General features: G+C 39.1%; 1 protein-coding gene across 1 annotated transcript in view; it reads right to left on the minus strand.

The window, feature by feature from the left end:
• The window catches only part of LOC108926217 (hydrocephalus-inducing protein-like), a 79,078-nt gene extending 56,435 nt beyond the window's left edge, over positions 1-22,643 (minus strand). Inside the window, 10 exon segments of the mRNA XM_029253542.1 lie at positions 610-709; positions 2,121-2,304; positions 2,927-3,128; positions 10,289-10,413; positions 14,435-14,634; positions 16,817-16,951; positions 17,456-17,575; positions 18,992-19,117; positions 22,111-22,263; positions 22,589-22,643. Of these exon segments, the coding sequence (XP_029109375.1) occupies positions 610-709; positions 2,121-2,304; positions 2,927-3,128; positions 10,289-10,413; positions 14,435-14,634; positions 16,817-16,951; positions 17,456-17,575; positions 18,992-19,117; positions 22,111-22,236 (1,318 nt within the window). The 5' untranslated portion in view covers positions 22,237-22,263; positions 22,589-22,643.
• Between the last annotated feature and the right edge of the window lie 230 nt (positions 22,644-22,873).

Here is a 22,873-nt window from a genome sequence, read left to right on the forward strand (position 1 = left end):
GAAGTTCCTACGGTAAGATGCAAGGTTGGTAGCAACCCTACAAAGTAACTTAATAAACACACCCCATCCCTCTTGAACAGGATGCAATCTATGGAGATGGTAGTGTCACAGACCATCTCTGTGCCTCTGAGTCATCTGTACAATGACTGGTTTTCATGGGACTGACAAACATCCCGCCATCATTCAACCTCAACAGCCATTGGAGGGTATGTGACCTCACGAAAATGTGAAATTCAGCATTGGAAATGCAAATAGTGACTGAATGTAAATGCTATTGCTCTCCACTCATCAGTTGATATTTATATTCTGGAGCAGATATACTTTTGCACTTGAATCATATCAAAACTTTCTTCTGCTCATTTTTAGCATACAAAACTCTTAAATGGCCTTGGTTGCAATGAGGGACTGCACACAGAGCAAGGTAAAGGAAGGGGAAAAAAGAAGATCAGAAGAGTAGTTCTAGGTGACAAGGACCATTATGTGAAGTGGAGCTCCACTAGGTTGATGTGAGCAAAAAGGATAGAGTACAGCTTCAGAGGAGACACACAGGGGATATATAATCTCTATAGTTGAGACAATTCTGTCCTCTAAACTGCCAAAGTCTCCTACCCGTGACATCACAGTACACCGTCTGATGATACAGCTTGGCCTCTTGTGGCTTAAACACAATATTCACCATTGCTGTCGTGTTGGGCCAGATGTCCCCTTCCTGGAAAAGAAACATGGCCATAGAATCATTCAAATTAAATCTAACGTTCTTACAAATGTAGCGCTTATATTCTGTGATCACCTTAAGTATAACAATTCAGTACTGGTTTTAGGTGTTTTACACACACACACACACACACACACACACACAGACATTGACTGGAACCGCTTATCTCAAGTGGGGTCACAGCGAACCGGAGCCTAACCCGGCAACACAGGGCGCAAGGCTGGAGGGGGAGAGGACACACCCCGGACAGGACGCCAGGCCATCACAAGGCACCCCAAGAAGGAGCTGAACCCCAGACCCGCCAGAGAGCGGGACCTGGCCAAGCCCACTGCACCACTGCGTCCCCATTCAGACGTTTTAAAATAGGCAAAATAATTTTTGCCTTTAAATTCATGGAACAATATGGGAAAAACTCGAGGTGATATGAGCTCAGTCTATAAACAGTGTCACAGCAGCGTATGCCAAGCAACTACACAAAGGCATATCAAGCAACACCCACAATTTCAGGCCCGATTGATCTTAAGTGCTCTTTGCACACACACACACACACACACACACACACACACACACACACACACACACACACACACACAGGAGTACCATCGCAAAGAAAGCGGTAAATCCTACTAGGTAATATCACACATGACCAAATATCCCATTTCTTCATATCAGCACACACAAACATATTGGGCTTTAAAAATGAAAAACAAGGTTTATGGAAATGAAATGAGGTTGTGCACAACTGGAAAGGTGTGACTAACTGCAGGTGAGAGCACAAACAGGCAGTGATTTGAACTGTGTTGTATTTTATCAAAAGAAGATGCACAGTGTGCTGAGTCTCGCTTTTACTCCACTGAGTAAACACAGATCTGTCAGTGTCACGTGCTTGACAACTGAGATACAGCATAAATCAGACAGACTGAGCAGGAACCCTGCACTGAAAATATCAGCTGGTCCAACAACAACAACACAAAAACTCTGTATGATGGTAAATGAGAAGAACACTTCTAGATTTCTAAAGCATAGGGAGAAAATATCCTCAGTGGCAAGATTTATGGTCGCACTAGAATATGTAAACGCTATAGCTACACATAGGGAAACCATTATTATTATTGCAGTATTTTTTCACTTATGTTTTTTATCTTTTCTTATATATTTGGTTTTTTGTTTACACTTTTACAACTAGATATTTCAGTAGAGCATTTAGCACGTCACTCAAAGGTACAATCACCGAAACCCAGTCTGGGACCTTAAATTTAATCAGTTGTAGGGCTGTTTCCAGTAAGCCTCTGTAATTTGAACTGTCCAGTGGACAGAAATGGCTAACACTGGAAGTATCTCGTATGATGGTCTGGTGATGGAATGTTCAAGGGCCCTGTCCCTGAAGGATCTCCCCTCCACATACCGAGGGACTGATAATGATGCAGTCATCAAAAAAGGCCAGATGCTCCTCCTGCAGTTGTCTCTGCTGGCCATAGAAAGCACGGGAGAGTACTGAGAGGTGACCACAGAGTGTGGGGTCTGCATTACACTCTGCCAGGAACTGGTCCATCATCACCTCCTCCTGCTGCTGCAGCTCCAAGCAGGATCTGGCCAAGGAGCAAGGAAGAGAAAAGTTACTTAACATCCTAGACTACTCTGTGGTTTTGTCTGACAGTATGCTGACAGATTTCTCTCTTCAAGCCAACACATTAACTTTAATTAGATTAGACAGAGGGGTTGGGCAGGCATGAACAATGTTGCCAGAAAGATCTGTAACTGCCAACTGCACTGGAGCACTGGGGCAACAGTGGCTGGCAGCATGCAGGTACCTTGGTCACCTGAGACTGATTAAATGTGCTAACAAACGGTGAAGGAGGATAATGTGTTGCTCAGGCTTCAAAGAAGAGATCAACTTAAACTAAAAATGCTTAACAGAAATGAAACGGAAATGAGCTTATAGAACAGGATACTGATGGTTAATCTTAGAGGATAATAGATATGGAAATTTTAATCAGCCTTCCCTGATTTCAGTATCTTGTGCCAATAGGGTGCCTGTATTGAGTATTTTCCTGTTAGGTGAGTTGTTCCATATCAGGTGTATAGGCTACAGACCATTATGACCCTGAACTAGATGAGTGGTTACTGGCAATAGACACTGGTACCTTACAAGACACAAGCAGTGATTGATAATGGATGGATGGATGTTGGATCAGTCTATATCCTTCTTACCTCAGCTTTAGCTGCTGTTCTTCCTCTTCAGAGGCAAAACTCTTCCAGTGGTAGTGAACAATGATATCACTCCTGTTGGTTATGATGACAGAACGCTGGCTGGCTTTGGAGATGTAAGTTTTTTCCATGATGATAGAGTTCTTGTCCAGTCGCACATTCACATCCACAGCAGCTCCATACAAGCTGATGTAGATGTCTTCTCCTGATCAGGCATGAAATTGAGAAACCACAGCAAAAAAGAGTAGCAGAAATATTCTTGAGTGAGAGTCAGAAACCATTCTACCAAAATAAGCTGTCTTGATCCACACTATTTTGTATCTACCTGTATGAAGAAGCAAAATTTACATTGAGGATATGTAGACAGTACTTTTGAACAGACAGATTTTGCCAGTACAGATATTGTCTTTTGGGTTTTTTGCAACTTTTTAAATAGACTACAGAGTCTCTACACTGTATCATTACATGCCCCCTCACAATGAAATCAAGTTTACTTTTACACTGAGATGACAATTCTTTGAAAGCATAGAGCCTATGTGGAAATTAATATATAGGAGTGGAGAAGGGCAAGGATGGGGTGAAACCCGGAGACTTGAGGTGGGAACGTCAGAGCATTGGTTCAATGCCATAACTGCCACCCAGATGGCACTATTGGGTTAGATAAGTCAGCCATGGAGTCTACAGAGTCATGCAGTACAGCTAGATGTGTCTCTGGTGGTATGATCTCAGCAAGAGACACAGGCAACAAAACACATGCAAAACAGAGTCTGTATTTGCAGCATGTAAATGGGATAAGGAATGCATTTTATTTGGGTAATTTCATTCAAAGCAGAATACTGCTGTTTAGAAAATGAGCTCAGTTTTTTAAACTTAAAATTTTAACAAAGATGAAACGAAAGCAAAGAAGGTACAAAATCTGGCCACCCATTTTAAAGTAACGGCTAATCCAACTGGCATTATGGTGCAATGAGTAAAACTAGTGCAAACTATTAAATATAAGCTACAACAAGAAAAAAAACTTGAAAATATAAACATAAATATAATGGCCCTATAGCATTCACATATAAATATGCAACATAAAACATTGCTAATCTCTTTCCTTTCAATTCTGCCTCATCAGCAACCAAGAAAGTTTGTTACATCAAAGAATTCCCAAGCCTTGTGCTGCATGTGTACTCCCAGGTGTATGTGGGTGGGCTGGAGAGGCAGCTGTATTACTCTGAGACTTCTACACTTCCATAAACAGCGCACATTTCGATCTCTCCTCCTAGTTGGAGCCATATCGCACACAAGCAGTTATTCCTATTATATACCATGAACTGCATTTAGTCCACAACTGTTTTTCCTGTAACCAATGGACCTTGGGTCTTCCAGGGGCGATTTATTTTTCTCTGAGCACTATCCCTTGCCTGTCCCTTGCAAGGTCACACTTTCAAGACTCCCATGTTTCATAGCGCTACAGAACTCTATTAATAATGTGTATTGCCCAAAGAGTATGATAATAAAAGTGTACTTCCAGGATCTATTTCCAAGGATAAAGGATTACATGTTAACATAAACAATATTGCACAATCCTTTCTGAAAAATACCATACATATCAGATACTGTGTCTGGTGATTAAAATAACAAATGTTTAGCTTTTACAAAAAAATATGTAGCTAACTGAATATTTATGAACTGTGAACAATGTCAGTCAGATTTACTTACAGGATGTAAACTGTTAAATGATTTTAACCAACGCAAAACAAAAAGAATAAAACAGATTTTAGTCCACTGGGCATTCATAAACACCAGTTCAGCTCTCTGTTGGGTGGACAGGAAGTCAGAGAGAAAAAACGAAACTTTGAGGAAATCTCAACTCACTGTATAACAGCTCACTGAGGGAAACGTGATCAACAATGTCTCTGCCACATTAGCATAGTACTGTGTCAGAAAAGAGGATCAGTCATCCCAATACAGCTTAAATGCCACTCCTCTGTGGAATGCGTAGTATGGAAATTACATTCTATTTGACAACATCTTAATACTTCCTGAAAGCTTTGGAAAGCTTTAGCAGTGTAGCTACAGTTTTAAGCTACATTCAATTTAATTTCCCCTTCAATATTCAGAAACTGCTTTTGTCATTATCAATGTTCATACAAAAGGAAAAAAAAAATGCAAATGTTGCAAAGCTAAAACAATACTGTATGGAAACATAAGCCACAATTCCTCAACAGTGATGTGGAACCCTGGCCAGTACCTACAGAAAGTGTTAAGCTGCAGTCATTCCAGCTAAAGGTGGCACAACCAGTTATTGATTGTGAAGAGTCAGTTATCTTTTCCACACTTATGACTGCACAATTAATAATGTTTTTACATTTCCATACCAAGGAAAAAAAAAAAAAAAAAAAAAACTTGTGTATGTTTTTCTCTCAAACTCTATTCACATTCTTCTAGAACTCACTAAAAGGTTTGTTCAAATTTAATGTCAAAAAGGTGCAAAAACAGAATAAACTGGCAGGGGGCAACTAGTTTTCCATATCAAGTAAATATGTACTGTAATAGTATAAATCCAGACATCATGTAAGCCATTAGGTATAAATCTAGCGAAAAACGCTATGTGTATGAAAAAATACACGAAAAGCCTACAGCAAAATAAAAATAGTTAACTATCTCCTTTATTGTATTTGGGATGTACAGTATGTTAGCCTGCGATTTGATTATATATTTCCTCAGAACTATATAGTGCTAGTGTGAAACTGTACATGTCAGCTAATCCGTCATTAATATTCACTATCATGCTGTACAAATTCTTAAAAGATATAAACGCACCCCCAGCTTCCATATAATTATTAGGGGACAAGGGTGAGTATATGCAGACTGTAATAAAAGCCATAGAAGGGGAGCAGGCTGAAATAAAAGTGCACTCTTGCTGAATACACTTTTACTTAAAAAGTAAAGTTTTTGAGTTAAGTGCTTAGTGCCAACATTTAGATCTGCCAACATTTAAATCTCTTCCTTTTTTTCTGTAGTACGTTTTAAGAGCCTGGACATGGTTTGAAGGAAAAAAAGAATATGGCCACTGGACGATTATTGTGCCGTCATCACTGTCGGCCTGCACCCTCCCCTTGGTGCGAGTGTGAGTATATGCAGGTAGAAGAGATTTATCCTGAACAATAAGAGTCAGAGTGGAACCCCTTCTTTGGAAAAGCACAGAGCAGGGAGGATGGATGCCCGTTTTCCTTTTTTTTTCCTCCTCCCAATCCTTCTCAATGATTGTGTTTCCAAATTGATGTATCACTAACTCTGCAAATAGTTCAGCTTTACTTACTGGCAATTAGAGTTTTAAAAGATGCCAACATTGTCCTTAGAAAATTTCCAGAAATGGGGTCATTAAGCACCGCACACTAATAAGGAGAAAAAGTGCTTGACTGAATCTTTAGCCATGATAGGCAACGACAGCGTGTTACTCTTCTGCATAAATTATATATTGACTTTATCTACATCCCGCTAATGAATCTCAAGAGCATGCTAAAAAAAAGTGCAGTTTTTAATACAAGGGTACAGCACAATACAGCATACAAAAGATAAGGTAAAAAAATACAATACTACACTATATTTTACTACCAGCATATACAGAATTCATTTACTGTATTCTGTGATTGCACATATTCATTAGTCATTCTTGTTGTAACGTTGTTTTAGTAAATGTAATATCCTCAACTTCAGTAAACAAGCTAGTATAAAGCTTAGTATATTGGGGCTGCTGCATGGAGCAGCAGTTGAAGAAACGACACATGACAAGCAGACTACAGATTCATGTTGAAAACCAGAATTAATTTTTTTGCAAACTATGGTGAAGTACATTTTCTAAAGGACTTGTCAAGCACTGACCAGTTCAAATGTGTGCGGTTTATACATGCCACAAGTAAAAGTATGTACAGAGATGAGAGTCATAACAGTTGTACTGTCTTGTGCTTACACTGTGACGCTCCTTTTTCAAACTGCACAGATGACAGAGGCTAGATAATCTGAAATGTAAGAGGGGGTAGTGAAAGTTGCTAAATTAAAAATGATGCTCCCTTGATGCTAAAATGTTCCTTCTAAAGCAAATGATGAAATGTTAACGAAGCTGTCTTTCATGATAACTTTGTGTTTATGCCCTAAGACAGAAGGCTCTCAGAGGAGTCCTGCTGCGGGACACATGCAGTACTGAATTCTCACACAGATCCTAACATACAACACATAGACATACTCATAAACACATATGCAAAGAAACATATGGACCCACATTCTTATAGCAAACATATACACACATATGCTTCTGCACAGCACTCAGCAAGATCCCCTTACACGCAACACATAAAGATAAATCATCCGACAGAACACATAACAGTTCATGCACGTATGCCCACACACACACATGCAGGAAGTCTTTTATGGCTGTCACCTTACAAGTTGAAGGTTCTTGAATCCAATATAAAGATTCATAAAATACTACCACCACTAATAATAGTAATAATCTGTAAAAACACGGGTATCAACTTAAATCACCCTAGAAAATGCAAGCAGACATTTTCATACGTAAGACACAAAGATGTGCACATACATCATCGTAAACAGCTTGTGCAACCGTATTATTCAACACAGAAAATACAGATACAGTTTCCTACATAAAAAGATATAAAAGATATGTCTTACTGCACAACACATGGAAACACGCTACTACACAAGACATACACGCATGGAAATCCTCCTGCAGAAAAGTCACACACTGTCATACGCAGTACATACACCAAACCTCCCCCTTCTCATCCCAGGGAACAGCTGAGGGTAAAAATAATCAGAACTGCCAGGACCATGCAGGACATGGATGCCTCCCCCAGGCTTTAAAGAAGTTTTCCAGAAAGATGAGTACACTCCTGAATAATGGACAAAAGACTGACTATGCTTGACCCACCTTGCCACAGAATAGCTAGGACACTAAAATCACCATTTTAGATTCACCAGTCTAATGACTCCAATCAGACCCAAACTTTAATATGCAATATTGCAATTACTACAACCTATCCTAATTTTACACCAACCAATCCCACTCCCTTAAACACAGTGATGTAATTACTCAGCCAATCCCAGGCCTTTACACAAACCAGTCTAATTACTCCAGGTAGTCATAGGCCTTTACAGGCATCAATCAAATTAATTCAACAAGTCCAGGGTGTTTAAGTACACTGCTGTAGTTACTCCAACCAATCCTAGGCTATTACCAACAGGGGTCCAGTTAGTTTAGTTCTGGGCCGGTATATGCACCAATTTGATTAGTCCAACTAATCCAAATTGGACCACAAGCAGCAATGCAGCAGTAGACAGAAAGCAATTAGAGAACAAAACTTCTGCTAAAGAAAAAACTAAGCAGGAAAGAAAAAAATAAGTCAAATATTTGCCTTGATCTAATTTACTCAGTTTAAAACCACTTGTAGCTTTAGTGTTGAAAGGGTTGAACAGATTCCTTCTGTGATTGATTCCATCCATCTGGTTGCTGGTTGTCCTCTTCATTTTCTTTAAACTTTCACAAGAATTACGGTGTTTCTGAGAGAATCCCATCTTCAAATGATGTGCCAAAGTATGATAATCTCAGTTTCATTATATGTGTTCCTAATAAGAATTCAGGCCTCATTTGAACAAATATCCATCTGTTTGTTCTCCTGGCAGTCTATGTTATCTTTTAAACTCTTCTCCTACACCACATTTCAAAGAAATCCATGTTTTTCCTATCCTGTTCTTTTAAAGTCCAACTTTCATATGAACACTGTTATTGAAAATAAAACTGCTTGAACAATTCAAATTTTCGTTCTTGTAGATCTATTAGCATATCTGAGGACCTTTTGCTGATCTTTCATTGCAGCTTTTCCAAGTCTTCTGAGAATCTCCTGACTGTGAGTGGCCTTGTTATTCATTATTGATCCCAAGAGGCAGAAGCTGTCAACGACTTCTACATCTACCATCAGCACTAAAATTTGCTACTTTCCAGTTGTTATGATTTTAGTTTTCATCAGATTTAACTGTAGTCCCATCTTTTTGCTCTCCTTCTTGGCATTTTTAAGAGGATTTTAAGGATTTTTAATAGGATTTTTCTTCTTCCTCTACTTGAGTGGTTTCATCTGCATATCAGGGATTGTTGATATTCCAGTCACTACATTTTGAATACAATTCTTCACTTTGTGCTTCTTCTCTTGTAGCCTGTCGACTACTAGAAGTAGTACATAACTGCAAAGTATTCATTATGGTTATTATTGGCTGAGACGATTTGTGGATTTAAATGAGAACAATAAATGGCTGACAGACTTAAATAAATGCCCAAAAGACAAATCACTGGAGAAACAGACAAGTTCATGTGTCTGGTACAGTCCATGAGTGGTAGGACCAGAGTGTGAACATGAGATGGCAGAGTTTAGATCAGGACTCCCTTTTTTGGACTCCTGTTTCATCCATTTTTTGGCCTCGACTGTAAAAATCTTCTCTGATGGAGATTTGGGACATATAAGGAGGGATTTTTTTGGCAGGCTAAACAGAGTCACTTTCTGTCACTGTTTGTGACATTGCAACAACGATACTGCACCGCTGCAATATGACAGCAACGTTTATAGAACATTACATGAGCGCTGAAGCTTCATTTCATCTCCTTTTCACACAAAGCATGCTCCAGGAGTACTGGCCAAAAAGAGAATATTTATCAAAACCATCATGTTTTATCACACAAATGTCCTGGTACCAAATTATGCCAATAAAGTCAAACATTCCTACATCCAACATTCTAAACCGAGGCTATTAAAATACATAATCAACAGTACTAGACTTGTCAGAAGACCCCATACAGTCCCAAACTGCAACAACTGTAGATGATTACTACATTTTCTTTGACACTTTGACAAATAGATCCCTGCAGCAGGAAGAAAATAGTTCTGAGAGCAATACTGTGCTGAGACAAAAGTGCAAAAATTGTACTGTAACTAGGCTAACATCTTGATTATTCTGTTGTTGACAACTTGACAGACTCACTGGAAACAGGCACTATGCATGACAGCACTAATGCACATCTCTGTTTCAGTTTGACAGGAGGTGCATCATCTGCGTGACAGTATAAGGGGTGGACTGCTTCTGTTTACCTCTTTGTTTCAGTGTGAAATTGTGCAGTAGAAAAAAGCGCTTACTTGTTTTTACCGTTGTTGTTCTGTGATAAAGAATGAGCACCTATGTTCCTGTCGGAGGAACCTTACCTCTGTGAAAGGCTTTGGAGGTGATTCAATAAGTATAAACATGGGAAATATGTGCCTGTGTGTTCGTGTTGAAGGTATGTACCCATGCGATGGTTTGGATAGTGTGTACCTGTATGGTATTGCAGCTCCAGGTCTTGTTTGAAGTCCCCAGTTGTTTTAGGCAGAAATTCTACAGTCACTTGCATACTTTCTCCAACCTTCAGGGTACCCAGTGGGGGGTCCACGGAGAAAGGGCTGTGAAAGAGGAGAGGTGACATATTTGAAAAATAGTGCAGGAGGGGGACACAAATCACAGTGTCAGTCCTCAACCTGTACCTAACTCATTCAATATTGCTGATGGAGCATACATTAAAGTGTAATAAGCTTATAGTCAATTAGAACAAAACACATTTGTTCTCAATGTGTTTTTTTTTTAAGTCCTCATTGTATAAACTGATTTAAATTCTATCCTTTTAAATAATTACATTTTCTTCAAGACAAACTTTCTCAAAAGAGAAATCAATGGTATCACAATGTGACAATGATAATCTGCAGCAGTTTTTCCAAAGTTATGCGAGTGGCCAATATGCTTGTCAATGATGGTTAATGTTTTATATCGCCGGGGCATAATGGGATAATGTTGCTCTGACCTGGGACAATTGAGAAGGCCTCAGTGGGGTGAGTATAATTTTCATTTAATCAAATGTGACAGCTCATTCACATGTTCGATCAGTACTCAGTGGAATGTCACGGCACTGCATAGATTTCCACTTTTAGTCATAATGAGGCAAGCATGCTAAATGGAGCCTTGGTAAAGAGAACCTGATCTCAATAGAGAGGCTTGGCACAGACCAGACACAAAGCCTTATTTGCACTGTATGTGATAGATGGGCTGCAGAAGACACAACTAGGAAGACGAAGAATTAAGTTCTTGTAAGAGCTGCCAGCTTTCCAAAGTACATAAACCAGATGCTAATGCAAAGGTGTAATAAGCACTAATAAAGCTGTATGGAACAAACCACTTTTGACTGAAATACTGGGTGTCCCATCTCATAAGACACAGCTCTAACTGTTCCCAATGAGGACAGTTTGACTCAAAAGTCAAAAACAATTCAAGTCAAAAACAACTCATGGAGACCATTTTAGAAACTGTAATTCTATGGCCAATGGTCAATGAAGGCATTTGAATCGGAGTACAGATGCTCTTCGACTTACAATGGTTTGACTTACAGTTTTTTGACTTTACGATAGTGAGCTGGTGATAGACATTCAACTTTCTGATGGACAGGCAGCAGCTAGTGAGGCTGGGAAAATTCTCATCCAAGACTTGTACGATCAGTACTGGCGCCCCCCAAGGATGTGCGCTCTCCCCACTGCTCTTCTCCCTGTACACCAACGACTGCACTGCAAAAGATCCCTCGGTCAAGCTCCTGAAGTTCACAGACGACACCACGCTCATCAGCCTCATCCGGGATGGCGACGAGTCTGCTTACAGACAGGAGGTTAAAGAGCTGGCTGTCTGGTGCAGTCATAACAACGTGGAGCTGAACACGCTCAAAACGGTTGAGATGATTCTGGACTTTAGGAGAAACACCTCAGCATTATCCCCACTCACCATCGTGAACAGCACTGTGGCAACAGTGGAGTCATTCAGGTTCCTGGGCCCCACCATCTCACAGGACCTGAAGTGAGAGCTCCACATAGACTCCATTGTGTGAATTTTTGCCATCTGGCCGGCGCTACAGAGCACTGAGCACCAGAACAGCTAAATGCCCCCTAGGGAGTAAACTGGTGCAATAAACAATGCTATTTATATTTATTTTTCACATCATATCTCTTATTTACTTTCCCTTGCATTGTATATAACATAGCTGTACAAACATATAATGTCTAGTGTCTGTTTTGTATATTGTGTACTTTATACTCGCTCTATATATATATATATTTAAATCTTTTATTAACCCACTCTGCTTTTATTATCTGTGTCTTGTCACTGTCATTCTGCCTGTGCTGTGGAAGTTCCTGTCACCAAGACGAATTCCTTGTATGTGTAAACATACTTGGCAATAAAGCTCATTCATTCATTCATTCATTCATTCATTCATAGGCATTCAGTAGAAACCGTACTCTGAATTTTGAATTTTGATTTTTTTTCCCGAGCAAGCGATATGCGGTGTGATACTCTCTCGTGATGCTGGGCAGCGGCAGCAATCCGCACCTCTCAGTCTGCCATGCGGTTGTGTTTTGCGTATCCATAATGTCACAGAAATGTCCATCTGTGTCTTTTGCTACTGGTGAGAAGATGAAGAGGAGGGCAATTACTGTTGAGGAAAAACTCAGGATAATTGCCCAGCATGAAGGTGGCAAGCCCATAATGGCCATCGCACGTATGCTAGGCTATGATGTTTGGTAGGTTAGATGTATTAAACGCATTTTCGACTTACGATATTTTTGACTTACGATGGGTTTCGCGGAACATAACCACATTGTTAAGTAGGGGACCATCTGAGTTTTGAGACTACTACTAGTGTATAGTGAGATATAAGGCTGTAATAATGACAGCACAGCTTTACATATAGCAAGAAGAAAGTAAAACATTCAATATGAAGTAGAAAAAGCATATAGTATTTTATGTTTATTATAATAGACCGCAGAATTTATCTAAAGCTTGAAAAATAGAACCTCCATTGAGAGTATATTTGTGGAAGCTACATCATTTTATAGATACTGAATTAAAATAACTCTGTTTGGCCTTTATTGCATATGAACGATTCTCATGTTGCATTTAGACTCACTATGTTCAACGTCAGCTACTAAGTTCAGATGACAAAGCAAGAATATTCCTCCAAGAGTGTCTGTTTGATTGTACATTTTGCTACCCCTGTGTGTATATTTCAATTGTTGCCTTGCTTAGTAGTGTTATAGTAATTTTTTTTCATCTTAATTTTATGTAGCATATTCGAAAGTAGCTTCTCAAAGCATGTTAACAACAATCCTTTTTCTAGAAAAACAGAACATGAAACAGCGCATATCCTGTACAGGATGCCAGTCCATCATGGGGTAATCACACACACTCATATGCTCGCACACACATTAAAAGGAATTTAGAATAGCCAGTTCACCCAAAACAGCTTTCTTATGACTGTGGCAAGAATCGGGGCAGAAATCCAAGGCAACACTAGGAGAACACGTGAACTCGGCATAGACTGAGACAAGGGCTTTCAGTCAGCAGCAGTATCTACAGTGTCACCAAGCTACCTGAGAACAACAGAATAAGACAACAAAATAAAAAGAGAAAATAACAGTGACGTGACTGATGAGATGAGAAGGGGATAAAGGAGATAGAAAAAAGGGAGCATGAAAATATATACGGCTAACCTGGTTTTGGCAGGAACTGTGCACGTTCGGGAAAAAAAAAGCGCAAACCTTCTGTGGCAGGGGAACATTTTAATTAAGTAATTTTACACTCTTGAATTGATAATTAGTGATGTAATTAAAAAAAATAATTTGTTTTAGGGAAATTCATATTTCGAAGAGATTTTCAGGAACAAATTGCGCTTGTTCTGTGACGGCCTGTAATCATTACTACTTTCACTGTAACTGTTCTTTGTAGGCCTATCTTGAGTACTTTACAGACCCTACAATTTCACTCATACCGTATTAAAGCACCTAGTAATTTAATGAAGCAATCCAGGACACACACTTTGCTTCAGGGCTACCTTCTCTCATAATGTAAAAATCCCGCACTGTGTAAAGTAAAACACATTACATTAAACAAGCTTTACTACATTTTTCCTTGAAGTTTAAGAACCTGAATTTTGATTTATTGACAGGTGATCCCTGACACAGTATGCTCCGCAGCTTGACACACACTGCAAGCAACCTTTATTCCTGGCTTTGAAAAGGTTCATTTTATGGGTCAATCATGAGATGTCACTAAGTGCCATTGCTTTTTCAGTTCTACGCAGCCTCTCTTGTACAGTGCCATAGCCAGACTGGTTCTTCACCTATAACATTTCAAGCTTCTCAGCCCAGCCATTGTTCTTCACACTTTGCTAGACTTCAGTTCCTAACCCAGTCTGCTTAGAAATGTCAATATAAGTACAAGTTCTTTGAGTTGTCTGCCTTGTATCTATACTAAACACCCTCCCTGTTTCACAACCCAACAGCAGTCGTCAACATATGTTGTACCACTTTCCCTAAACTCCTTTCTCCATAATTATAAAGTATCTGTACTGAAACTTCTATGGGCGTAGCTCAATTCACCTGCCCTCACCTCTGTGCGCAGAGCCAGAACTTGGCCTCAGCATTTCCGATGTTCCGGACCAGCAAAGTCCTCTCAGAGGGGCTCTTCACAGCACAGACGGGAAAGTGCAGGTGGTCCGGGAAGTCCAGTATGGCACGTGGCCCTATGGCCCGGATGGGCACCTCAAACCGCTCTCTCTCTGTCATGCAGATAACTTTGTGGATGTAATCCTAGAGGAGAGAGGAACATTTAGTGTCAGAGAAGCCACCCATAAATATTCTCTGTGATCAAAATCCTCTCTAATCTGATCATCTGGTGATGAGTGGATGGCTTTACCTAACATTGTGTTAAAAAACATCATAAGGCCAAAAAAACTACAAAGTTATAACGTTAGTAAAGCTGTCACACCCACTTGGTAAAAACCATCTAAATGTATACAAGATATGCAGAATGAGCAGGAATAATTAACAGAATGAGATATAAGAAGCAGATTTTTCATGGAGGCTGGACTGAATGGGATACTCAGTGCAATGAATATGTGGCTCTTATTATACTGTACTTAGAAAGGTAAAATGCTAAACCCTTTAAATTCTCCTACATTGTTTCCCCAACACAATGAATACACTATGCAGTACCAATTAAAAGCAATGGGTTTGGACATGGGTTAAAGTCCTACCCTAGAGTTTACATATTCTCCCCATGTTTGATTTGGTAACCTCTAGATACTCTTCTGGGTACTCCGCTTTCCTCCGACAATCCATGTGTGTATGTGAGAGAATATGTGAGCAATTCCCTGTTATGGACTGGCGTGCCATCCAGTGTGTACCCTACCTCACACGCTATGCTTTCGGTTTAATCTTGGGACCTCTATGGTCCGCATTGGACAAATGGTTATTGATAATAGATGAACAGACAGATGGATACATGGATGTTTGATGATACCTGGTAAACTCAATCCAGAAACAGACCTAACATGGTAAAACCATAATAGTTAAGGGTAATAAAGGGCAGGCATAAAATGAGGACATAACTGTGAGCACAATCGTTAAAAATATAACAGTTATAGAGACCCTCAAAAGTCTCTCACCAGGGATTACAATGGACAGCACTTCTGCATACTTATCTCCTTTAACACTATTGTTAGAAACAGGAAACAAGCTTTAATATTCATCGTTAAACCTATTTTCAATACTGAGGTACTAATAACATACCAATGGAGGCATTCTGAATTATGAATTGACATTGAATAAATCGCTTCGTTCCCAATAAATTTCTCATAATAATCTGCTCTGGTGTCCCACCCATACTATACTCCTCCTTATGCCCTGTGCATCTAAGGATAGGCTCCAGACCACTGTGACCCTTAACTGGATAAGTAATCACTGAAAACAAATGAATTGATGGATCATGCTCTGTTTTAATATCTAAGTATAACAAATCTGGAGAATTTCACTTTCTCTATATTCTGATCCCATTTTCAGCATGAGGGAAAAAAATCACCCTTATCAAACCATTTTCTCTGCCAATGTAGTTCAAACTGAATGCATAAGATTTTAACAAAATGCTGTTCACATTACATCTCACAGCATATCTGACTCCTGAATACCTGCTAAACTTTTCAGAATGAATCATAGGCAGTAGAATGATTACCATTCACATTATGTCTGGAGCACAGCAAAAAACAGAACCTGATGCTTTTTGTTCACAAAATGCAAATAACAGCAAATACAGAGGAAAACACATACTTCTAATGTAGCAGAAACTGCATGGATCAGCACACAAATGAAAGATGAATTTTGCCTTCAAGCCACTAGTGCTTACTGGATTACATAAAGAGAATATGGTCATTCTGCAGGAATAACAAATGGGAATGGAAAGTGAGGAGACTTTCTGAGGAAATTACTGAGATATTGGGCATTTTTTGTTTGGGGCTGTTGTGTGACCTATTTGCTTTTTGATGTGAATATGATGAAAATTAATTTCTGCTGCTGTTAGCATGATTTTCAACCCACTTCTGTGTGTCAATAAGTCGTGTGCTATCACAAAAACCCACAAAGATAGGTCTACACTATATTTTGCTTGAGTGATGCACAGTAAGTCCCATTCAAGAAAGATATATGTATAGAGCATGGTATAAAGATTCTTTCTTTGTCCTCCATAGTTTTATTATTATCAGGAAAATGTCAATTTTCTGCAGCAAATTGTGAAGAAAGTCTTGGATTTGGTTAAGGGGAAAGAACTGGGCTTATTGGAAAAGCAACGCAAAATAAAGTTTTGTTGCATTGTGTTTTTGATTATTACAATAAAAATGTTTTAGAGAAGCAAGGGCAATGGTTTCATGCCAATGTGTTAACTTTAATGAGCAGTTACCCGCATCCCCCTCCCCAACACAACCTGCACTCTGGGCAGCACCTTGTTCTCCTGAGGAGTGAAGACCACCATGAATGTGGAAGCCATCCCTGGGGCCACCTTTGTGTGCATATCTACAGGGCTGACCACTTTAAAATACAGCGATTCTTCTTCCACCACCTTCACCAGCCGTGGGATCTGGGAAGCAGTCAGACACACACATACACACACACAGACTTAGTGTGCTGTTAATCATGTTTTCCCCTCAGTGAAGAATCTGCATGAAGAATCATTCAAGCAATGCAAAAGTCAAAAGTCAGTAAGAAATAGCACATCAGACCACAACTTAGTATAACATATTACACAACTTATTAGACAAAGCAGTACATAATTTGGAAGAACATAGAGAAACCAAAATCTTAAGATGATAACAGCAACATTCTGGACAAAAACTTCCTTTTTTATCTGAAACCAGCCTACAGAAATATTGCAGTTAATTTAAGCTGTCTACACAGCGCTTCATTTACCTTTATTTTCACTTGTTTTGCAGATACCTATTTCCAAAGTGAGTTACAGGAAAGGGCAAAAGAGGCAAAAACGGGGAAAAAAAAGCCCCCAACTTGCCACTAAATCTATGACTTCGCTTTAAGGTTTTGTAGGTATACCTTATATGAATCATTAAAAAAGCTGTACCTGTCTCACCTTATCATTATTTCGCAGCACAAGTGGCACCTGGTACGTTTCTGAAGGAGTGTAATTCTGGAACACAATCTCTGAAGGGAATGGCTGAAACACTGCCTGGTCATTGTCCACAGAGGAAATCTAAAAGCAGAACAAGTGGAAAAAGAAAAGTAACTAATTAGTGGAAAAACATTACTCATTCACAGCTGGTGGCACGGAGATCATTGTCTACTCAAGCAGACCAAGTAAACCACAGTGAAAACAGTAACAAAACACAGCACTGAAATGCTGACTGTTGTTCAGTTTAACAGTTATCACCTTTTTCAATCACTTTCACTCAACACTGTTTGACTGACACACCTGAGAAGCATGAATGTGTGTGAAAATGCTTCTTTCAGCATACGAAAGACTGTCAAGCAGTCACCTTGAAGGCTTGTAATCAAACAGCATGTAAATGGATTCTGACAGGGTCCTTTATATCACCAAACGACTGTGCATGTATATATCTGATGTATGAGAATTTGAGGAAAGCAATCGACTGACTGGAGGGAAATGGAATTTTTTCACAGATCATTTTAAAATGCTGGCATTATTCCACACAGAAATATAACACAGGCACCTCCCAGTTATGGATCATCAAGCAGCTGGAGAGATTATCTCTGTATTGAGAACCAGAGATAATACTATGTGATTCTAACCCTTAGCTCTCCATTCTCCAGCAATGAGACACACATCCCCTCTACCTCCTCCATCCCCTCCTTATATGCGTTTCCTTCTTTCCATTTCAGAGAATCAGCTCGTATTTAATTAGCTGTGTTGAGCCATTTCCATCAGCCTGGGGCACTTACTCTGCTCATGCATGCACTGCACTAACCGACAGAAAAATTGTGGCAAGTCAAAAGCTGACGGCAGCTTAGTTTTAACATAATTTGTTTTATGTGAATAGGGGAGAGAAATGTGACCCCAGACAGTCAGAATTAATTGACACATCTATAAAATATGCTTAAAAGAGCAGAACGTGGTGCCTTCCCAAATGTAGCCAGATATGCACTGGGCTGCACTGGCAACTGTAAGGAGACAGCAGGATGAGGAGACACCATAGAAGCATCTCACCAGTAAGGATCACGAGCAAGCACTCCCATATCCATATGTTAAAGCTAGAGAGACAAAATTGGGATTATTTTAACAGAAGCAGTGTATCTCTGAGGAACAGCCATGAGTAAATCCAAATTGTTCAGTGGCAGTAAGCACTGGTAAAGTGAAATGAGAGGAGAACTTGAGGATTTCTTCTCTGGTGTGATTTGAGAATCTCACAACTACATTGACTATCAAATATACTTACTTCTGGCAACTTACCTTACATAGTTTAAAAGTTTAACAATTTTTTCTGCACTTTTAACATAGAACTTCGGAAGTCTAATTCCCTTAGCATTGGGGTAACATGCTGACACCAGATGACATGATGACAGAAGCTGGATGTTAATAATAGGAGAGCATGCTTAAACAAATGGTGACTATAGGGATGTCATAAAGTGTTTATTTCTGGTCAATCTTCACCTTCTGGTGAGCGGTCTCGCTCAAATCTAAGAGCTCCAGGATGCGAGGAGGGTGCACAGTGTGTGTATTTGCCAAGCGCTGCTCTGTAGACATGGACATTTCCTCAGCAAATGCAGATGGAGTCATCTGAAAGGAAACAACTGGTTAAATGGGTTTTTTCAGAGGTGTGTAGGTGTGTAATGAGTTACAATTTACAGTTAGATCCATAAGTATTTATACAGTGACACAATTTTAATTACTTTGGCTCTGTATGCCACCGCAATGGATTTGAAATGAAACAAACAAGGTGTACCATAAGTGGAGACTTTCAGCTTTAATTTAAAGGTTTAGTCAAAAGTATTGTAAGAACTCTGTAAGAATTATTACCATTTTTACACGTAGCTCCCCAATTTTAGTGGCTCAAAATAAAATTGAACAAACTAACATAATTACAAATCAAATTATCATTTTTAATACTTGGTTTTAAATTCTTTGCAGTCAATGACTGCCTGAAGACTGGAACCCACAGACATCGCCAGAGGTTTCTTCCCTGGTGATGCTCTGTCAGGCCTTCACTCAAGCAGTCTTCAGTTCCTCCTTGTTTTTGGGCCATTTTACCTTCAGCTTTGCCTTCAGCATGTGAAATTGGATTCAGGTCAGGTGATTGACTTGGCAATTGTCTATGGCATTTCTTCTCCTTAAAAAAAGTCTTTGGTTGCTTTCACAGTATGCTTCAGGTCATTGTCCACTTGCACTGTGAAGAGCTGTCCAATGTGTTTTGAAGCATTTGGCTGAATCTGAGCAGATAATATAGCCCTATACACTTCAGAATTCATCCTGCTGCTTTTGTCAGCAGTCACATTGTCAATAAATACAAGGGAACAGGTTCCACTGGCAGCCATAGATGCCCATGCCATAACTGCCTCCACCATGTTAATCAGATGAGGTGGTATGCTTCAAATCATGAGCAGTTCCTTCCTTTCTTTCCTTACACTTTCTTCCCATCATTCTGGTACAAGTTCTTTGTTTCATCCGTCCATAAGATGTTGTTCCAGAACTGTATAGGCTTTTTCAGATGTTTTTTTTTTTTGGCAAACTCTAATCTGGTCTTGCTGATTTTGAGGCTTTCCAATGGTTAAGTGGTAAACCATCTTTATTTGCTTTGGTGAGGTCTTCATTTGATTGTTAACTTAGACACAGATATGCCTGCCTCCTGGAGGTTGTTGTTTATCTGGCCTGATCAACTGCTGTGAAGAGGTTTTTCTTCACCAAGGAAAGAATTCTTTTGTCATCCCCCACAGTTATTATCTACGGTTTCCCAGGCCTTTTGGTGTGCTTGAGCTCACTTCATAAGAATGTACCAAATAACTGATTTGGTCACACCTAATGTTTTTGCTTTCTCTCTGATAGGTTTGTCTTGATTTTCATACTAATGATGGCTTGCTTTACTGGCAGTGACAGCTCTTTAAACTTCACATTGAGTATTAAAACAAACAGATTCCAAATGCAAATGCCGCACTTGAAATCAACTATACACCTTTTATCTACAGAGCCAAAAGGATGAAAATTGTGTCACTGTCCAAATACTTATGGACATAACTGTACTCCATTACTTGTACTTCAGTATATTTCTGAAGAAATTTTCATGATATATGTTATATATTATGCTATTTTTTTATTGAAAGTCAAATAGTTCTATCTTTTCATGTATTTCAGGTTTAACAGCATATTACTAACCCAACAAGGATAAGTACAATTTGATATTAAAACTCAAGCCAATGCTGTATATAACAAAAAGACTGTGGGCAGAAGGTTTTGTTTATATTAAGTTAAGCAAATAATTCCGAAAAGTAATTACACATCCCTCAATTTAATCAGTTCCTAAAAATGGTGCAGGTACTGAAGTTTTGGATATTGACAGACTATTTTCCATTACTTTAAATGAGAATGATATTGCAGATGCTTTTCTCCAAAGCACGGAACATCTGAGAAAACAATACAAAAGTGTATTACACCTGACCTGTTTACCTTTACCGTTCTGCTTCCTGATCATGCTCTGAAAGCTCTGGATAATTCTAACTTTTTTAAAATTGATCAAATCTCTGTTTTATGAGGAATAAGGCAAGCAGGTCATGCAACTGAGCAAGTCGTGTTTATTGGGAACAACTCTGTAAAACTGCTTAACGTTTCCTGCTAATTGCTGTGTTGTCTCCACAATCATTCTATTAAATAAGCCACCAAATATGGCTGACACTCCTGTGAATTTCATGCACTTCCCATAATGCCCCACTCTCTTAAAGCAACACACATTATTAACAAACGAACGCACACTCACAGACAGAGAGATCTGGATGCAGACACATCAACTACATCACAGTAATGCACTTCTGCTTCAAAGGTGCAATGCGGGACTCTCAAATTTGTAAAACATGCTTTGGTTAAATTTTATTCTCCTTCAAATGGGAAAAGAGTAAATAGCATTTACTTTGACTCAGAAACAGAACCAGTGTCATCAAAACATAAATGAATAATTTGCTAAAAATATATAAAGAATACTAAATACCTGTTAGTGCAAAAAATTGTAATTTCTATCATTTAAACACAACAGACAATCCTGTCAAAAAGGCTGAAAAGACAAAGAAATGTCTTCTAATCCTGTTTCAGAATGGATTTCATATTCAGGGTCTGGATTCAAAACTCTGTATTTTAGGTGTCATTTTTTCACGTTTTACATTATAAGTAAACGTTTAATTGGTTTTAGGAAACTGCAAGTCCAGTTAATTTTTCTCTTTCTGGAGATGATACATCAGAAACAGCACAGACAGAGACTTAGCCACTGACTTCACAATAGCACCTGGAGTCTTACACTGTTTTAGAGGTCATTCTGGGAATACATTAAATGTGCAGTCTGTACCTGGTTAGGAATGTGGGTAAAGGAACATGCCAGTACATGACCTCCGTGTGGCCCGTAGTAATGTTACATTTTTTGTCAAATTCTGCTTTTGTAATGTTGTTTTCCTTGCTTGTACAATAAAGCAGAACAGGATACATATATTCATATTCTTTGAAATATTTTACTCGCTTCTTCTTAAAAGATAGTTCCACAATCATTATCCAAGGCCAAGGTAACTTACTCTGACTGACTGGTTTTGCTGTTTCGTGTTGAGTTTCCCAGGTACCACCGCTTTGCTCTTGAACCTCTCTGACATATTCAGAGAGAGTGTTTGCATAGGACTCGGTGAAGGGTGAACCTTGGTGGCTGGCATCGTTAATTAATCTCCCGTTAATCTCATCTGAACAAGAAAATATAAAAACGTAAAACAGTTGCAGTGTCTATTGCACTGACTGTGTGTTAAGGAACCTAACGGCGAGAACTACGTTCCAGTTGCAATAACAATCAGCATTCATTAATCGTTCATTTTTGCACCTACTCGAGCGGTGCATAAGAGGAAAGTAAGGTTATATGATGATCATGATGTCTCTCTCTCTCAGTGTAACTTGTATTTTCGCTTGTTTTGGCGAAAGCGGCTGCTAAATGAATAAATGTAAAAGTAAATGTAAATTAATATCAGTATTATAAACTATATTTATTTATAATACGAAACTGAAGGTACTTACAAACGTTTAGTCTTTCTTGTCTGTGCTTCTTTTGGTCGCTATGGCTTGGTTGTTGCCATGGCACCATGACTACGGGCGTTCCAATAACTCGTTCTCTGATTTGCTGGAAGTTTAACCGGGTTTGGAAGAGGAACGTGTATATCAGACCGCTCAACTAGCAACCGGAGGAGCTATAGATAATTACGTAAAGATGTGAATAACTAATCCTTTCTGGAGACGATGGATTTCTACTTTGACATCTTTGCGTATGCACAAAATAACAATTACTTTGGCAATTTTTGGAAT

Source organism: Scleropages formosus, chromosome 7 (assembly GCF_900964775.1).
Source record: "Scleropages formosus chromosome 7, fSclFor1.1, whole genome shotgun sequence".
Lineage (NCBI taxonomy): Eukaryota > Metazoa > Chordata > Actinopteri > Osteoglossiformes > Osteoglossidae > Scleropages > Scleropages formosus.